Source organism: Strongylocentrotus purpuratus, unplaced genomic scaffold (assembly GCF_000002235.5).
Source record: "Strongylocentrotus purpuratus isolate Spur 01 unplaced genomic scaffold, Spur_5.0 spur5_scaffold_10, whole genome shotgun sequence".
NCBI lineage: Eukaryota > Metazoa > Echinodermata > Echinoidea > Camarodonta > Strongylocentrotidae > Strongylocentrotus > Strongylocentrotus purpuratus.
In genome coordinates this window covers 18767885-18788656 of record NW_022145595.1, presented here as the reverse complement: position 1 = coordinate 18788656, position 20772 = coordinate 18767885, and the positions used below count along the sequence as shown (strand labels likewise).

Sequence of the window (20772 nt, the reverse complement as noted above, 5' to 3'; positions counted from 1 at the left end):
GGGGGGGGGGGGGGGGGGGGGTAAGCGGTCATTTTTTTTTTTTTTTTTTGGAGTCCAAAAAAAATCGCAACGACTCAGCCAGCCGAAAAGTCGCTCAGTGGGGGGGGCAAGCGGACACTTTTTTTTTTTTTTTTGGTCTCGAAATTTCAAAATTTGACATTTTTCTTCGTTGGGGGGGGGGGGGGGGGGGTAAGGTCACCTTTTTTAGGTTAACCGTGGGTATAATTTTATTTATTTATTTATTTATTTATTTTTAATAATTAAAAAAAAAAAAAAAAAAAAAAACCAAAGGGGGGGGGGGGGGGGGGTTTGGGTTTTTTTTAGGGGGGTTTACACACATAAAATTACCAAAGGGGGGGTTTGAACCCCCAAACCCCCCCCCCCCTGCGTACGCCCCTGGCACAGACACACACCGTGACTAACTTCTCTCGAGATGCCGAGAAGAAGAAGGAGGACAGAAGAAGAAGAAGAAGAAGAAGAAGAAGAAGAAGAAGAAGAATAAGAAGAAGAAGAAGAAGAAGAAGAAGAAGAAGAAGAAGAAGAAGGAAGAAGAAGGAAGAAGAAGAGAAGGGGGAGAAAGAAAAAGAACAGAAACGAAAGCCAAAAGCTGCTATTGTTGGAAACAGGACGTTTGAAGAAAGAGAAATAAGAGAAACTTTGTTAAGGGGTGGGAGCAAGACATCTTGGATTACAGTATTAGGAAAAGAGATTTAACGTGAGAGATTGAGAGAGGGAGAAAAAGTCGAAGATGAAGCATTAAATGACAAAGGACCAAAGAACAACAACTGCAACATAACAGAAAAATGCAAGAAAAGAACGTTTCTCAAGCTTTTACTCGATCCATTCTTCAGACTTTTTGCTTTCATTCTCTACAACCGGCTTGATCGTAGCAAAGCCAAGTCCTCAACATAGAGGTTTTCTGTTCCATATACTACTGGGAAGAGATGAAATAGCCAAAAAAAATTGCTGGCAAAAAAAGGAATCCAATTAGAAAGTAAAAATTAGAAAAATTAATTCAAGTAGAAAATAAATAAAAGTGAAAACAGCTAGGGGAAGGGAGATGTCAAAAATAATAGAGAAAGGAAAAAGAGTCTTAGAGAGGGCGGGGGAGAGATAGTGAGAAAGAGAGGGGGGCAGAAAGATTAGTATGTCTCTTTCTCCCTTCATCTCTCTGTCTCTCTCTCTCTTTCGTCCCCCTTCTCTCTCTCTCTCTTTCGCCCCCTTCTCTCTCTCTCTCTTTCTCATCACTTCGAACTCTCCCTCTCCTACACCTCTCCCTTTCTCTTTTAACAAAAATTTGAATTTGATCAAAGAATTTTTTATAAAATGTCTATATTATGTTTGACTTTTGATTAATGTCCTATTTTGTGACATTTGAATTGCAATTGTATTGTATCTTTGTGAAATGGATCGCAATGCAGCCATTGACTGCAATGATCTTTTGAATAAACCATTTCTATTCTATTCTATTCTACATAGAGGAGTGTGTGAGACAGAGAGAGAGAGAGAGGGGCAGGGGGAGAGAGAGAGAGAGAGAGAGAGCCTGGAGAATGGGAGGAAAAGAGAGAGAGAGAAAAAGAGAGGATGTGAGGGAGAGAGGGACTGAGAGGGGGGGGGGAGAGTGAAAAAGATACAGAGGAGAGAGAGGGAGAGAGAGAGAGAGAGAGAGAGAGAGAATGGGAGGAAAAGAGAGAGAGAGAAAAGGAGAGGATGTGAGGGAGAGAGAGAGGGACCGAGGGGGGGGGGGGGGGTGAGAGTGAAAAAGATACAGAGGAGAGAGAGAGAGAGAGAAATAGGAGAGAGATATGACAGGGGGTGATTAAAGTAATACATAAACATACACAGATCAACACAAGAGTCAACAAAAAGATGTTATTTCCTTTTATACCCAAATTTATTACACACAAGATTTATTGCAGCAGTCAGAGAAGATTATCTATAGCTTTAATATACAACATGTTTGATCTAGCCTTTATGAAAGTTCTTGAAAGAATTACTACCACACAAAACATTTAAAGTGTTTTACATATTATGCGTAGAAAGCAATTTTCATTAAAGCAATGCAACAATGATGATTTATTCCAAATGGTAGCGATCCGAATGATGTGGGGGAAGGGGGCACATACGGGGTAACTTTTCTTTTTGTTCGTCAGAGATTTAAATGAATATTCATACATGTACTTCTGAAAATGTAGTATCATTTGGTACACCATAGCCATTTAAAACTGACAATTGTTTCAATATGACGCCAGTTGTGGGTTATCAATATCAGTGAGGGGGCACATGGAGGTCATGCTACAGCACATTCATTAAGAACATGCTCGGCAGACTAAACTTGAACACATGGACACAGGTCAGAGTCTTTGAGACAACAGAGCTCCATGCCTACTGCAAAGTGACCCATGTCTGATCGTAGGCGATTCAGCTAACCCGGCGCTTCTCAAAATGTGATTCAACTGTTTTATGAATCTTGATTTCTTGGAGATTATCAAGACAAAACTCTCCCTAATTAAAAAAAAACAAACAAATTTTGCGGGTCGTTGTCAGTAATGCTGTGACAATCCATCAGTGGCCATCATGACTAAATGGAAGCAACAGCATTAAAATTACACATTTATTTACACATCAACAAAGAATGTTGGTTCTGATTATTCTATACATGTATGAACGATTGAAGCTGAATGTGCATGTAGTCAAACATGGATGGGATAGAAGTTTATATCATATCTGAGGGACGAGGTAAGCTTGTCAAGGTTGGCAATGTGATTTCTTTGCTACAAATCATGAAAATCAAAGCAGAAAATCAAGCAAAATCTATCAAAATATTGTTCCAAATGATTGTGTTCAAATACTAAATACTTAAAATCAGCATTGTTTTTTCCGGCAACCCTCATAATTGTAGATGAATATGTATAAACATGTATACATTAACTGTTGAATGCTATGATCAAATGCTTGCAACTTGTAAGGTGCTATATAAAAAGTTATTACTAGTAATATTTATTTTTGCTATTGAGCAGATACAAAAATTGACACAATGTGTAATGTTACTGCCACGCTGAATTCAAACCTAATGAATCTTCCACCAAGACATAAATGAGCTGATATTTACACATAACAATGGACAAATCTCAGAACCCACAAGCCCTTTTAAGTCTACACGTTTATGTCTATTATTTACACAGTACAGTTACCTACTCACATTACTTCAAGTATATTGTCATCCATTTTGAATGGCAGAAGACAAGTATGGCACTACCATCAATGTAGAAAGCAAACTGTACATGTTTCTTAATGGATACATGTCTATATTGATCTTGCAATTAATAAGTTGCTTCATTGTATAAATGCAAACTGTTATTGAACGCTCAGGTTAAATTTGGAGTGCTTTTGTTGTACTCTGAACAGTTTCATGTTGTGGCTGAATACAAATACAAAAAATCACACAAAACAGCAAGAGATGTATAACATCTTCAAGGGTTTGAGATCATTTTCTTAGCGATAAGACAGAGATGGGAAAATCCTTTATTCACCGCTTTTAAGGAAACTGAACATTGTTAAATCTATCATAGACTTCACTTCCACAAATTTCAGAACTCCTTACACATGCACATTGTACATGTGCATACATGTGTGTATACCGGGTATGCACTTGCATAAAATAAAAAAATGAAATTGATGAAAATAATATTTTAAACTGTGTAGTACCACTAGAGGAAATAACAATACAAATATCTCACTAAATTTAAAACGACAATAAATCAGTTATGAAAATGTCTTTTAGGTTCCTTTTTAAGTACGATGTGATCCTTAAAGTAAAACAAGCGTGTAGAAAGGTAGGAAGCAACATAACACTATATTGGCTGATACAATGGATATACCCACACAACAAGTTGGATTTCATACATAAATATATTATTAATTATCAAACCAACCATCCCTATATCTACATCTTACATTACAAATAACATATACAATTTAACTCTTTAATAAATGATCTATTATTTATGAATTGCATCACCTGTACCACACTCTGAAACCAACGCATTGTCCAAAACCAGTTCCCCTATTGAGTTGCAGGCTTAGATCTACCCATCTCAGTTAGTCTTAATCACCTTATGAGCTAACTTATCAACAGATTCAGCTCTTGTGAGCAAATTTCAAAATAACAGATGAACAGAGTAATGGTACTTGTAATATATAATCCCAAATATCTACACAAACATTAGTATATGAAGAGCATAATTCCAAAAGGAGCTAAATTCACTTTTGATGAAAATCAAGTTATTGATATCAGAACATTGTTCACTTAGGTACCTGTCTTTTAACAAAATTATTTACCTAAATTTTGGGAGCAATTATGAAAAATGCGTACAAAATCTGGTAAACAATTTCTTTTTTCTCAGAAGTACAAAAAATGATTTAGCTCCTTTTGGAATTAAACTCTTCATATATTATACACATTGCCAGTTGCCTGCAAGAAGGCCGTGACTGCCATTGACAACACATAGCTCTAACGGCCTATTTGCGGAGAGCCGAGAAAATGTTCCCCAAATATCTCACATACATTTAATAATAGAATGAAATTTACATCTCGGTCAGACACAATGCTTATGGAATGGCATATATATTTCGTATTTCCTTTACAAACATCTGTATAAAATACACAAAATAAATTTTGAATTTTCTTGCCTGTGAGGGCAGGAATATGGTTTAGAGTGGAACATTTGGGCAAATAAGCTATAAATGCAATTACTGCCATGATATAAAATGAGTTGTGAACTGTTACATGATCTCAAACTAGAAGTGACTTTTACAAGTGGAGCAATATACTCCAATATAGAAATAAACATTGTACATTAGAAATCATAAAGCTGTACAAACTCACCTCTGATTCTCCAGACAAATTTCTTATGATCGGGTACTACAAGGCACACATTTTTTCCCTATTTGTATAATGGATAAGCATATGACTTACATATATAAGCGAAAGTTATCTTAAGTAAGCATATGTGTACAAGTAGATGCAGACTGGCTTTTTGCAGAGGAAATTAACAATCAAAGTTTACATACATTCTCGGTGAGCAAATTAAGAAAAGAAAGAAGTGTGTGTTTCATATACATAGTCCCAACTGAAATATATTAAGATATAAATCAGTAACAACATAAACATATTTTTTTTTTAAAGGAAAAAATATGCCAACATTAGTGGCAATGAAATGAGCAATATTCCTTTTATATATCTGTCAATATTTACAAAAAAACTTCCATAAAACATCCATATCATCAACTACAAAGCCTTTCAAGGGACTTGTAAAGGTATAGACAAGTTCTGGTCTAATTGCATTGTGAAAGAAACGTTTAAAATGATAAGAAATTTGGCCCAGTCTTGGTTAAGTTACAAGCACTGTACACAGAGGGATATATATGGGACTACGCGATATCTATCTAGTCCGGATAGATATAATAATTTACCAATATATCAATTAGTAGGCAGGTTTCCCGGCAAAATTTGTATCATCACGTATTAGCCAAAACATATTCTTTCACATGATTGGTAATAAGAGCTTCCATTTCATTTTTTGAGAGGAGGGCGTTCCCAAAACTGGTCTATACCTTTAACCTGTTCCACCACTGTCCAGCAGACTGCAGCAGTGATACCCAAAGAGCTGGTGGAAGATGATGATGATGATGATGATGATCCACAACACTTGTATGGCACCATTTATCTGTTTCAAACATTCAAGGACGAATAGTTCTTGAATGGTACATGTAGGTGTTTAAGATGCAGTTGATCTTCTTATACCAGGCATTTGAACCTGCGCACCCGCTTTCCTGCGGACAGCAGTGGTGATCCCTAATTAGGTGGTGGAAGATGGACAGTTCTTGGATGATGCCTTTGAGGGTTGATGATAAGGAGCTCTGGATGCGTCTAGTTGTCTTCTACTGGTGCACCTGTTTTCCTGCAGACTGCAGAGGTGATGACACGGAAGATGGACAGTTCTTGGATGATGCCTTTGAGAGTTGATGATAAGGAGCTCTCGATGTGTCTGGTTGTCTTCTACCGATGCACCTGCTTTCCTGCAGGCTGCGGAGGAGATGACATGGAAGATGGACAGTTCTTGGATGAAGCCTTTGAGGGTTGATGATGCTTGTGGTTGTCTTTTACTGATGCACCTGCTTTTCTGCAGACTGCAGCAGAGATGACATGGAAGATGGACAGTTCTTGGATGATGCCTTTGAAGGTTGATGATAAGGAGCTCAAGATGCGTTTGGTTGTCTTCTACCGATGCACCTGCTTTCCTGCAGGCTGCAGCAGAGATGACATGGAAGATGGACAGTTCTTGGATGATGCCTTTCAGGGTTGAAGATTATGCATTTTGGCTGTGCATGGAAGGCATGGCTTCACTGATGTTCTGATCCAGCTTCTGGTACCCTGAACCACCTCGTCTTCTTCTTCCCCTGCCGTTCCGACCCTCGACTACAACGGCGATGATCTGGTGAGTAAAAGGATGGGCAAGTGAGTTGAAATGCTCGGTGAAAATAAAACATATGTGTTTTAAAGGGGGTGTAGCAAGGCAAAAACTGGTTAACGACATCTACGACTTCTTTTGGACAACTGCAGGTTAACAATGGACTTGATTAACAGTCAGCGCGTGCTAGCATTCGCGAAACAGACCAAAAATCTCCTCGCGCTTCAGATTCGCATATGTCGCACGAATGTGAATATGTAGGCCTACTGCGGTCGCGTCGTCCGTAGTCATATTATACTCGATTGGCCCTGAGTCAGGCCACGGGAAAGACATGTGTCGTCGTGTTTCGTCATGCTACACCCTTTTTAGAGTAGTGCTGTATCTAAAAGATGAGCTGTTTGTATCAAATGTCTCTAGGGTGTCCTGTGCATAAATGACCTTTATCTATTTATTTCATCCAAATACAAAGAAATCTATGAAAATATGACCATTTATTAACTTATGGCTCTTTTAGTTCATTATTATTGATCAATGATCATATCAAGCAAATTTACCGTTTTCAAAATTAAATAATGTAAAAATATTCCTATGTCATTTGGAACATATTACAAGTGATTGCTGTGTGGCTGCAAAGTGTTTTCAAATGCTGCTACTCGATATCACCATTTGTTTCACTACACTTTCACAATGGCTTGATCATGAACAAGTGGCACCCTTTATGCATGCATGCCTCTACACACATTTACATTATATGCTGCATTTGATCGACTGCGTGCAAACATATTACAGAAATGCGACACTTTATTAAATGCAGGGGTGATAGTGAGGACTAAAAAAAAATATAGGTCCCCCCCCCCCCCCCCCCCCCCCCCCCCCCCTTTGAGTAAAAAAAAAAAGGTTTCTTGAAGAAAAAAATGGCATCTAACAACATTCCCCCTTTTGAGTAAGAAAATTGGGTGAAATTGGAAAAATTTGGGAAACTAGGGGTAAAATCGGGAAGAACAAAATTGGGATACCGATTTAAATCAGGTAATCATCAGGCATGTAAATGTTTCATGAAACATGGCCTAGCTTTGTTGACCTACCTTTTGTTTGTTGTGATACATGATGTAGGTGGCTAGGATGAGAATGATTGCCGTCAGAGAGTACGCCATGAAATGAGTTTTGGCGTCGTCATCATCGTAGCCATCGTCATACTTGACATTCTGCTGACAGAGAGAGATCAAATTCAAGATGTTTGTGAGAGACATTAAAAAAAAAATCCTTACTTGGGCCCCCAACCCTGAGGGAATGCTCCCCAGGGAGTGGAGAATGTGCATACATTGTGTGCGGGTAAGCCTGAATCCGATTACAGGGCTAATGATATATACTGTACTGCGCCTAGAAACAAAGTACAGTCAAACCTGTCTACAGCGACCGCCCAAGGTAAACACAAAAAGTGGTCTTTGTAGACAGGTTCCTTTAGTACATTTTTCAATGAGAAACCATTTTCAAGGGAAACAAAAAATGTGCTTTTTGTAGACAGGTGATCACTAAAGCAGGTTCGACTGTATTAGGTGCGTTATAAACGTGATCTATTATTATTATTATTATTACATGGTGGTCTGCCGACGATTGTTGGTGGATTTATTTGTTTGTTTTAACCGACTGCTATTAAAGAAGGCATGTGTATACTTGTGAGTTAAGCAACCAGGGGACTGGCAGGGTAAAGCTCTTTCAGAGGGAGTTAGCAGTAAGGACAAATGCCTAATACCAGGTTACAGGACCACTGCTCTACTCTGAGCTATCACCCATCCTCATTGTATTTAAAACAATAACATGGTACAAGCAAATATACAAAAAAGAACATATTAATGTAAATTTGGTTGGATTATGAAAAATTTGGTGCAACTTGTAAACATGTTCCCATTAACATGAAAAGAAAATACACATTATTATAATTACAGGAAGAAAAAAACAAACAGAGAAATACAATTAGCACAGAGAATTATAAATTAATAACCATATTGAAAATGTTTTTAAGAGTATACATTTTTCACATATCTACAACTGCCAGGTGAATTCATTGAGGTTGATTATAAACATTCTAGCTGTATACAACTTTCTTTTTTTTGGAGGTGATTTGTACACTTGAATGCTTTTGTCACACTCTCATGTAAAGCCTAGCCATAATGAACGCCCAAAAGATTTTGTTTAAATATGGTGCTGTAGACACCCCAGTAGGAGCCATGTAGCTGCCATTGAGCTAAACAATAGCCAAGCTTTGTACCTTGTCCGAGTAAATAAACCGTAAAATGGTTTGTATATATTTAAATGTTTGCATGTTTTTCTTTATAACTGAAGAATAAATATAGAATGATCTGGGGGGTGTTTCACAAAGACTAAGATCGACTGTTTGCTCTCACCATTAACGGGCATTGGTCTCCTAAGGGACGTACAAAAAAAAATTATGGTCACAAATCCACAGAATTTACAATTTTTCTAATTTATTATTTGAGGAAAAAATATTATCTAAAGATAATGGTGAGAACAAACAGTGGCATGAACGGCCTGACACAGTTAAGTCCAACTTAAAGTTGATCTTAGTCTTTGTGAAACACTCCCCTGATCTGAAGCATTTAAGGGGCTATCTCACTGAGCGGCTAATGCTCGCGAATGTTTGTGTACAGTTGTATGTAGCAAATTTGGGGTTTTGGCAGGGTTCCTAAAAGGTCCCAAACATTCATAAATAGTGGCAAAGGATTGGCAAATAGTTGCTTTAATACAGTCACTAATAGTCGCCCCAAGTGCACGTACATGTAAGTCCATGTAGCACCATGTAGGCCCAACGGCAATGGTAACGGCTGACTTTACGTGGTAAATTGTTGAATGTTTAAAGATTTTTGTTCTACCTCGCAGTAAGCGACATATACATGTAGACCCCGTAATAGCCAGGTACATGACAACCTTGTACCATCATAACCTCGTCCCTCCCCGTATCAATTCTTTTGTAATAAATGGAAATTTGAAAAAGTGTTGAAAAATTGAAATCATATTTGCTTTCCGTCACTCTAGCTACGAGGTTTTATTATATGCGAGTGTGACTGCATCATGAAAGAGGGCAAGAATTAACCTCTACAGGATGCTGCACTTGAAAGCCTGGATTCTCCTCGTTTCCAGGAATCGGCTCGATGTTGTGGTTTTCATCCTGGTTCTCAAATTGGTTTGCTTCCCATCCGTCGTCGTCTTCCGAATTCTTGTTGTCGTAGCCTCCTTCCGAAGAGTCGTCATTACTACCAAAGTCCTTTAAATTGATAATAGGACATAGGAATCAATCACAGGTTGCAAGGTGGTAATATGATTGATTGATTGATTGATTGATTTTATTTCATTTCATATAACAATTGTTTGCACAATGAAGAACATAGTTGACAAAGTAAGATCAAAATTATGAAATGAAACAGGAACCTACTGGAAAGCATAGCTTGTTTTTGTAGGTTCCCAAGAATAGATATAATATGAACATTATTTTCATGATACGGCTTGTTGTACTTGAACTGAATTGAATAATTGTATTAAACTAACTATACCAATGCAAAGATGTAGAGAAGGAAACCGAACATGGTGACAGAAACAAAAATATTTTGAAAGGGCAACCCAACCCCTGTAATAAGTTCATTTGTATGAAACCAGAAAAATAAGATAAACAGAATGGTAAAAGTTTAAAATAAATCGGACCAATAATATAAAAGTTATGAATGTTTTAACTACATGTATATGAGATCACTATGTCTGTGTCAATCTCAAATTGGCAGTTTGTTCAGTGGATTGTGACATGCCGGTAGTCGCGGATAACTCTCCTGTTTTTGTTGTGTACAAAAATTATATATAAATAATTTCTGTTTTTTTCCTAAGTGCCTGCTCCCTTTAGGGTCACTACTCAAAATATATTATGAATAGCATATTATTATTAGGTCCTCTGCAGAGAAAAGACCCTCCTGGGTCATACATTTTGAAAAATAAATATTTATTCATTTTGTGCGTTGGGAAAAAATTGGAAGGTTGCCAGCCTCTACATCCACAGAGACATTACTGGATCAGCCAATTTGAGGAGCCCATACCTATAGTGATTACAAGTTTTTAGAAATTCACAACTTTGTCATATTTTGTCTGATTTGATTCAAACTTCCACCAGTTTACTTATCGGATTCTCTGCTTTCTTCAAGATTAGATTGCTGTCAATAGAAAGTCACTGTGAATATACAAATTATGCATACCGGTTCTCCACATAAGATGTCATGAAGTCGATGACTTTTGATTTTCAAAGCTTTAGATTTTGAGTTTTCAGAGGGCTGTTACACCCCTGACAGATACTAAAATAGCATACAATAGATATTATTGTAATCTATGGCTGAAGTTAGAAGCTTTTTGTTGAGAAAAAATTTATCTATTTCATTTTCCACTTCCAACAGGGCCTTTAAGGTGGTTAACCGTGACACGTGTGAACTGGGTTATGATGAGAAACAACAGTAAAGAAATAAACTTACCCCGGGAGGCCCCAGTCCTGGTCCGTTATCTTCGATATGACTACTTTCCTGTAAAACAACAAATCAAGTTGACACTGCATGTAAGTTTGCTGTCTTTGAATCCCTCTACATTGTGGCTCGTTTGCTACATGTACATGTGCAATTTTGTACACAACAATAAAGAACATTCAACGTAAGAATTGCTTTGTGCAACATATGGTTTTGCAGTATTACACATTTCCAGTCTTGATTAGCACCAATACCCTTTTAACACTTGAAGAAATAAATCTTGCTCTGGAAATAGTTGAAATTAAATCTTGAAGTCTATTTTGGTATATATATACTCACTATGAACATAATGGACAAAGAAAGCGGACAAAATATACAGTTCCTCAGGTAGACAAAGGAACATCCTTTCACTGCTATTATGTACAAATGTGTAGAACAGGTGAACATGCATGTGACACCTGTTCTACACATTTTTACATAATAGGAGTGAAGGGATGTTCCTTTGTCTACCTGAGGAACTGTATATTTTGTCCGCTTTCTTTGTCCATCATATTCATAGTGACTATATATCTATCCCATGGTAAATTCAATGTGGCACAGGGAGATTATTCCTGTGACATACATGTACATGTACCTGTATACCGGTATTCAAACAGGTGGGGGGGGGGGGGGGGGGGGGAGGTTCACAAGGACTAAAACCGACTTTAAGGTGGACTTAACTATGGCAGGCCATTCATGCCACTGTTTGCTCTCACTATTTACCGGCATTGGTCTCTCGAGGGACGTACAAATCATGGTCACAATTCTACAGAATTAACATTTTTTGATAATTCATTATTGAAGGAAAAAATATTATCTAAAGATCATTACGGTGAAAGCAAACGGTGGCATGAACAGCCTGCCATAGTTATTTAGTCCAACTTAAAGTCGATCTTAGTCTTTGTGAAACACTCCCAAGATCATCTACACTGTACATGTACATGTAGTTAATGAGAATTAATGAGGACATGTACATGTACACCTCTTAATGATTTTAATCCCTTTTTCTTGATCATTCTATGCGGTTGTATATTTATGATACTCTAATAATGCCCTTTTATTGTCAATGTCTTGAATATACATCTGGAAATGACATTGTAATTGTCAACTTTCGCAGTTGGGTCTTGCAGCCGCGAGGAAAGTATTTTAATAAACCATTTTATGTTAAGCCAGGGTTTATCACAATGTTTAAATAACATTCAATTGAAGCATTTAGTATATTGCTCATGAGTATTGTTTGCACAAGATTCAGTGCAAATAATAACTGTTCATGTGTTCACAAAGGTCACAGACATACAGGTAACAGGCAGAAATAACTTGGGTGAGCCCCAGTGCTAGTACACAACTACATGTAGTTCATGTTTTTGTGTGCGATAGTGAATATGCACCGACAGCACCGCATGCAGCACAAGTCACAATGAGCCGGATAATCAATGAGACTGGTCACGTTAATTATCCTGCTCATTGAGAAGAAATGCTCATTGTCAGAAATGATATCTAAGTCACATTACCATTTACCAACTTGTCAATTGGATTCCTGTAGAATATTCTCTGATACAATTGACTGATTTTCAACAAACCTTTTCTGATCTGTTCCTTTTCTGATCTGTTCCTTTTCTGATCTGTTCCTTTGAATTTTCTACTTTGTACCAACAGGTCCTATAGGAACTCAGTGTTATATGCTCTGGCTGCTAATGGTTAGGAGCCAGAGCATATACATGTACATGTATAACACTTGAGTTCCTATAGGAAATATATTTACTGGTGTTCAGATGGTGATAACTCAGCCAATAATTTGGACATTATTTTTGATGCTCTTTCGGAAAATGAAGAAAAAATTGAGAATTTCTAAAAATAGATTTATATGACGTCATAGCTTCGGTACTCTATAAGCAGAAGCTAAAGAAAAAAGTCACATGGAAAATAAGGAAAGAGAGAAAATTAGATGGAACTTCAACTGCGCGCAGTCGAAAAATGATGCCTCCGTCATAGAGCAATTTTACAAACCAAAACAGAAGAAATTTTTCAAATTCAAGTTCAATTGTAATCCACTAACAGGTTCTCAGAATATCGTGATTACAAGCAATTTCCCATATATACATGTACATACATGACCCTTTGATCTTTGACCTCATGACCCTAAAATCTACTCAGTTCATTGGCTCTGCAAGATGTCCTGAGTTAAATAGTAATCCATCTGTCAGTTCTAATGAAAATGCGTTCACAAGCTTTTTGCATACATAATGAGCCCATGACCTTTGACCTCATAACCCAAGAATATACTCAGTTCATTGGCTCTGAAAGATAAATACATGATCTAAGTTTGGCAGGAATTCATCAATCTGTTCTAATGATAATGCGATCTCAAGCTATTTTTGCATACATAATGAGCCCTGTGACCTTTGACCTCGTGACCCCAAAATCTAATCAGTTCATCGGCTCTGCAAGATACATACATGACCAAAGTTTGGCAGGAATCCATTAATCGCTTCTTCAGATAACGCGATCACGAGCCGTTTTTGCATACATGAGCCCTGCGACCTTTCACCTTAAAATCTAATCAGTTCATCAGCTCTGCAAGATACATACGTGACCAAAGTTTGGCAGGAATCCATTAATCGGTTCTACAGATAACGCGATCACGAGAACAGGACGTAGGTTCGGACGGACAACCCGAAAACATAATGCCTCCAGCTACTTCGTAATGGAGGCATAAAAATTAATATCAGGACTTACCTCTGAACCATCTTCTACTCGGTTCCAATCATTGGGCACATCGGGATTGATAGGGTCCTCAGCTGGATTCCCTGGGTTCCCAGCAGGAGTTTCATTGATAGGGACCTCAGCTTGATTCCCTGAGTTCCCGACAGGAATTTCATTGACAGGGACCTCAGCTTGATTCCCTAGGTTCCCGACAGGAATTTCATTGACAGGGACCTCAGCTTGATTCCCTGGGTTCCCGACAGGAATTTCATTGATAGGGACCTCAGCTTGATTCCCTGAGTTCCCGACAGGAATTTCATTGACAGGGACCTCAGCTTGATTCCCTAGGTTCCCGACAGGAATTTCATTGACAGGGACCTCAGCTTGATTCCCTGGGTTCCCGACAGGAATTTCATTGACAGGGACCTCAGCTTGATTCCCTAGGTTCCCGACAGGAATTTCATTGACAGGGACCTCAGCTTGATTCCCTGAGTTCCCGACAGGAATTTCGTTGACAGGGACCTCAGCTTGATTCCCTAGGTTCCCGACAGGAATTTCATTGACAGGGACCTCAGCTTGATTCCCTAGGTTCCCGACAGGAATTTCATTGACAGGGACCTCAGCTTGATTCCCTGGGTTCCCGACAGGAATTTCATTGATAGGGTCCTCAGTTTCATTCCCGGAGTTCCCGACAGGAATTTTATTGACAGGGACCTCAGCTTGATTCCCTAGGTTCCCGACAGGAATTTCATTGACAGGGACCTCAGCTTGATTCCCTGGGTTCCCGACAGGAATTTCATTGACAGGGACCTCAGCTTGATTCCCTAGGTTCCCGACAGGAATTTCATTGACAGGGACCTCAGCTTGATTCCCTAGGTTCCCGACAGGAATTTCATTGACAGGGACCCCAACTGGATTCTTAAGTTGGACATCTTCACCGGATGGAGGCTGCAATTCAGCATCTGGGGTTTCTTGCACACCTTTTTCCTGCTCGCCTGGGCTGCTTGCGGTCTTGGATTGATCTGATGCATTATCCTCTGCTGAAGAAATGAAGCAGAATACAAAATTACACACAAAATTGAAAACTGTGCTATAAAGATAAAAAAGAATTGACAGATTGCCTCCATGGGAATCTAATTTTCCTATGGAAAATTTAAAAAAGGCTCAGGTGAGCAAAACTGTTTTAGCTTGTCAAACTTGGAGTTCTGATATATCTCCATGTTGTAGTTGTCATTTCGAACTGGGAGAGATTCCTGCCTGGTTTGAAACCAAGTCAGCATGCTAGCACCCTTTGTTCCTAGATTACTACTTACATGTACTCACCGGGTCCCATGGATAGGATTCAAAGTCATGGGTCAGCTGGTCAACATAGGTCAATTATCTACTTGTTTTGTCATGAACCAGGAATATAAATGTGTGTACGCACTCCAATTTCAACATAGAAATTAGAAAAGGTAGCAACCCACAACCTGCAAGAGCCACTTTTAGAAAACCTTGCGATAATTTGTCTTCTTGGCTTGAAGTATCCACCAATTTTTTAAAACTAACACAGAGACTACTGTCCTCCATCAGTGAAATGAATACGGTAATTCTCCTTTAAAGGCATCGTTTAACAATGTTAAACTTGCGGAATAAGATTTGTGATACTTGATAACCTTTGTGTACAAGTTTCATGGAATTTGAACAAACACTTTTGAAATTATTCTAAAAATTCAAAATCTTGATGTTGATGCCACAAAAGTGTCCAAGTTTGTTGACCTGAAATGACCTTTGACCTTAATTTAGTGACCTGAAATTCTACTCACATGATTGAAGATACTTCATAACCCTTTAGTGTAAGTTTCATTGAATAAGAACTTACACTTTCAAAATTATATTAAAAATTCAAAAACTTAACCTGAGGTTAAGTTTTCGATGATGATGCCATTACATAGTCTAAGTCTGTTGACCTGAAATGACCTTTGACCTTGATTTTGTGACCTGAAAATCTGCTCACATGATTGGGAATACTTGATAACCCTTTAGTCTAAGTTTCATTGAATGAGAACTTATACTTTCAAAATTATACTAAATATTCAAAAACTTAACCTTAGGTTAAGTTTTTTATGTTGATGCTGCCGCAGGCGCCTACACTGTATGTCTCGCTTTTTGCTACGCAGGCGAGACAAAAATGAAGGACTTAAATAGGTCCTTTATGTTTTTGAAGTGACTGCTAATTGATTTTGAGCTAATACCAGCTAAAGAAATCAGAAGTTTAAAACTTTCGGGAAAAGAGTCGCGAATGGTACAATGAATCGTCTTCTTTCTCTAATCTAAGGAAACGTCTAAGCTTCCGCCCTTCGCACAGGAGGGGAAAAACTGAATTCAGATAAGGATAAAGAGTTGAGAACAGTACAACGAATCGTCTGCTTTCTCTCATAATTTACGGAAACGTCAAAACTTCCGTGCTTCACGCAGGAGGGGGGAAACTGAATTCAGATAAGGATAAAGAGTCGAGAACAGTACAACAAATTGTCTTCTTTCTCTCATAATTTAATGAAACGTCTAAGCGGGAGGCCCTTCACCCACCCCCTAGGGGAGTGCGGTTCGCGAGCTCTTTAAGTGATTCACTTGCTCACTAACGTCCCCGTAAAATAAGATACTAGTTACGCGCCTGCATTTATATATAGCTATGATGCTTCCTAAGTTGACAAAATAATTTGTATATTTATGTCGTCGAGGAAAAGGACCATTTACGCATACGCAAGTACTATAGATAGTTCATATGAAAAACAATTTAGCCTTCGGCTCCAGGTTTATAGGGTTAAATTTAGGACATTAAATTTTGTCGATAATTGGTGGCTAGTTTTGTCAGTAATCGGTGGCCTCTACAGTGTACACCCCCCCCCCCCCACACTGAAAAGGGTCTAGTGACGCCTCTGCCTGGAGGGATAATACAAATTACCTTGTGTACCTGGCGCTTGTGGTTCATTGGGTTCTCCAGGAGTGTCCAGTGTCGCTTTCTGGCTTTCTAAAATAGGACCTAAAAAGAAAGAGGGAAAAAATTGAAGTTTTTAAGAGCTGCATCAGCATGTTTCAGTATGCTTAGATTAGGCGCTCAGTTATGAAATCATGTTCAACAGTTGGCACCAAAAACCTACCAAAAAAAACCACCTAAATGTACACGTACATGTACATGTATCAACCTACATCATCCAAAAAAAAATCAAACATTGTGAAAAATAATTAATAGAAATGAATATAATAATAGTCGTACTCTTTAAATAACCATGCAAAACTTGTATAGAATATTCCTCATGGTTCAGATCATCTACGGTACATGTAGTTTAACATTCTTTGGAAAACTAAAAGGAAAATTGTGCGATGCTTATTTTCTGGGAAAATGCAAAATTATTAATCATTTCAAGTTGCACATTTCCATATAACCCTTCACTCCAATGGTTCGAAACCCCAGTCTGCCACATTGTTTAGTGTGTGTGTGTGGTCTATACTGTATGACAAACGCCGACTGTGGCAGTCGATTGTTTGTTCCATTAGTTGACTCGGGCCTACATATACGTACATAACTGAACCGTATTTGCCGGCGATAAGGCTGCAGCGCCGCATAGGCCGCACCCCCGATTTCGACATTAAAAAGCTATTTTAAAAAATTTGTCGGAGGGATTCGAACTCTTGCGGTACAAATGTAGATTGGGACCCGAAACTACCGCCTTAGACCGCTCGGCTATCCCGACTCTGATGCTTTTCCATGCAGCTTTTTCTTGTGTATTGCATTGCACCATAGCTTAGTTCGCGAGATCTGAGGATTGAGCGTGCTTTAGCTGTGGCAAAAACTTAGATCTAGATCTACAGTAGAGTTTGGTTGGTAAGTTATGACTTTTATTTACGAGATTGACAAAACTTTGCCCTTCATTTAAAAAATAAAACACATAATTGTCGGTAAGACATGTGTTATTCTAGACAGTTATTCTAGAAATGTTCATCACCTTTTATTGTTGTCCAATATGTACAAATTTGTGTTTTTGCCTTGCGATCTTTTTTTTTCTTCCTCTTCAGCCGCAAAGGCCGCACCCGACTTTTTGATATTTTCTCTTCCAAAAATACTGCGGCCTTTACGCCGGCAAATACGGTATGCAAAATGAAAATAAAATAAATTGATTAGAAGATTCAGGCTACATTAATAGCCCATGTCACATTTTTGTGCCCTTTTATTGTGAACATGCCCAAATTAAAATCTATACAGTCAGGTACATGTACAACTGTACATGACACAGCATTTTCAATATCGGCATGCTAAAGCATACATGTACATGTACGGTATGTATGTACAGTGTACATGTAGTATACATGCAAATGATAGACATTAATTAGCATAATCTAGGTCAGCGGTCAACTTCCCTCACTTGTACACAACCAGCACAGACAGTAAAGTAAAAGGACAGACAGACAGACAGACAGACAGTAAAAGGATGAACTGAATTTCTTGGGTGTGGATCGAGTGAGCTCGTCAGTTGTATGAATTTAGTGCTGAGAGCCTGAGACATCGCATGTACATGTACATGTACATAGCATTACTAGCCTGAACTGTACATTGTCTGTCTGTACAATCACTTATGAGAAGGTACCCTCCTCTTTGAGGAGGTGCAAAGGTGAGGGTATGTATTTGACCCATGTACGACCTTGCTTCTAAAGAAACGATACAACTTATTAATATTTATGAACAGCAAGACAACTACATGTACATGTAAACAACCTGTATAATGCTCTCAAATTGGCTTATATAGCCTTAGATGACAAGACAAAGCACTATCTTGACTTTCTCTTTAATTAAAAAAACAACAACATACAATTCCTACATGTACATGTATACATGTACATGTATGTACATTGTTTAGGAGGCAAAGACCCCCACGACTAAAATAGACTCTCTTCTCAATTTTCACCCTGAGCTTTTCAAACTTAAGCGATTTGATATTGCTCTAACGTGTATGTGCCTGGCACAATGCACCATAACTCAGGCAAAAGGGGAAAAATATAATACTGCACTCTCCTTAATCTTTTTAAATACAAAATCTGAATAAAAATTAAAACACCCAAATTGAATAAATTTCATGTAGGTACATTGTACATGTACATGTACATGTACCTGGATCTTGGTCTACTGAGAGTCTATAAAGTCAAGACCAAGAAAAATACATGCGGTGCATATTACAGGTACTGGTACATTTTTTATACATGTACGTGAAAATGCATGTTTTCTTGTTGCCTACATTTACATGTACAAAATGTACCTTTATAGTGCACCAAATTAATCGCTATTACTAAGGTGTCTGATCGCGTGTCTGATTGCGCACTCGGTCTTGTGCGCTAAAACCCTTCCCAAAGTATTGTACACATTCCTATGCAGTCTACATGCAGCTCATGCAAAATTGGTCAGTTTTTATTATGAATTGTGATTAAAACCTTTAACACTTGTGATCCTGAAGGCGATGCACAACAAATGAGGTGTCATATAAAAGAGCAGGTTTCGCTCCATATGCCCAGAAAAGGTCAGTTCGGAACTCTAAAATTATCTTGATCAAAACGGCAATTAAATAATTGTTTCCATCGTAGCTCTGAGTTTTCCCACTTTCATCAACCGAACCCTAAGGGATAAGTAGTTCCAAACGTATATAGTTATGCGCTTATTGCTCACTAGCCCCAAGGGGTCTCATGTGATCGCAGTTTGAAAATATCCCTCTCCCCTCCCTTTTTGAATCAGCAAAATGGGGAGGTGTGACTCTGCTCAGCTAAAATCCATCGTGACAGCGTGTAGAATCTGCACCCTACATATATATTTAACGCTCGATAGCTAACAGGACGTTCAGCCGGGTGGAGCAAACTTTGTGCGTGCTCCCATGTTGCAAGCCTTCGTACACACTATACGCTGCACAGCCTTGAATGCGTGTGTGCAGTCTGATCGCGTGTGTGTATTCATTCAATGAATGGACTCGCATGCAGCGGCTGCACAACGGAGGAGTTTGACGATTCCGCTCAAGTAGCGCCGCAGCTAAGCAACAGGCGCAGGCTTTGACTATCGCACGACGCAGATAGTCGGGCTGCACAGCTATTGAGCAAACTGACTATAACTTGGTGTGTACCACTTTTTCATCCATGTATGCCTAGGGCTAGGGTCTACATGTTTTCTTCTTAAGTTATTCACCTTCTATCGTAGCAAGGAAAGCGTAGGCCTGGCAGATCGAGTTAAGCTCACGCTGGTCACAGTCCATTGACTTCCACAGATGTGAACAAGTAGAAGGATCCAATGGCAATGCTACTTGCACTCCGGCCGCCTGTCTTATATAGTAGGTCTCCGACCGACTGAGTGTGATTGACTGTCCCTGTGGTGGAGGTGCAGTCATTTCTGCACAGAATTTCTGTTCATCCATGACAGTTTGTGAATGTTGGAGAAAAGACTTCATCATTTCCGTGTTGAATTCGTTAACATTGTTTTGCATTGCTTTCGACACCTGACACATATCATGAATTCTGAATGCGAACAACATGCACAAATTGGATCTAGGCCTAGGCCTATTTGGGTTCTGAGACGACTCCGGAGGACACGCTTCTCGAAAGATGCTGGGCTGCCCCGCCGAAGTAGCGGGGTCGGTACTCGTATCGAAAAGGACATTCAACGTTGGGATGCAGGATTGAAGATATTTTTCTGTGCGTTCATAATTGTCGAAAAATTGCTCCTGACTGACTGGAGCTGAGTTCGTAGATGAAATGAGAACCAGAGAGAACAGGAAAGCACATGACATTGCGATGTAAGCCATGTTTCCAGATACAACTTCTAAGTTTCGCCGGGAATTGGTTGTTCCTTTTCGTCACGTCAGATACACATCATGCCGTAAATATACGTGGAAGTAAAGTGGTTACAGATTTATGTGCACCGTATGGCGTACCGGCCAAAGAGCATTCGACCACTTAACTCGTACTTGTCGATCGTTGGAAGTGGCCTAGGCATATTTGGCACGCCGTAATACGCAACTCAGCAACATGGA

The 20772-nt window shown here is 38.8% G+C and overlaps 1 protein-coding gene across 8 annotated transcripts; it reads right to left on the bottom strand.

Annotated features, from left to right (window-relative positions):
• Positions 1-5925: 5925 nt before the first annotated feature.
• Positions 5926-20747, bottom strand: LOC753443. 8 transcript variants are annotated; one of them, XM_030979681.1, is made up of 8 exons: positions 19932-20747; positions 16674-16751; positions 13763-14769; positions 11000-11047; positions 9586-9756; positions 7559-7681; positions 6364-6497; positions 5926-6245 (listed from the first exon to the last, which is right to left on the bottom strand). In XM_030979681.1, the coding sequence occupies exons 1-7, from the start codon at positions 20542-20544 to the stop codon at positions 6372-6374; spliced, it is 2166 nt and encodes a 721-aa protein (XP_030835541.1). In that variant the 5' UTR covers positions 20545-20747; the 3' UTR covers positions 5926-6245; positions 6364-6371. The 8 variants fall into 8 exon arrangements, with proteins under 8 accessions (XP_030835541.1, XP_030835546.1, XP_030835544.1 ...); XM_030979686.1 differs by having other exon boundaries at positions 5926-6497; positions 13763-13819; positions 13868-14769; XM_030979684.1 differs by having other exon boundaries at positions 5926-6497; positions 16683-16751; positions 19932-20745.
• Positions 20748-20772: the final 25 nt, after the last annotated feature.

Excerpts from the sequence above, each read along its gene's own strand:
- LOC753443 (XM_030979681.1), bottom strand. The coding sequence starts at position 20,544 with ATGGCTTACATCGCAATGTCATGTGCTTTCCTGTTCTCTCTGGTTCTC. Across the intron at positions 16,752-19,931 it reads TTTCCTTGCTACGATAGAAG|GTCCTATTTTAGAAAGCCAG; the intron begins GTGAATAACTTA and ends CTTTCTTTTTAG. Across the intron at positions 7,682-9,585 it reads AAGTGCAGCATCCTGTAGAG|CAGAATGTCAAGTATGACGA; the intron begins GTTAATTCTTGC and ends TCTCTCTGTCAG.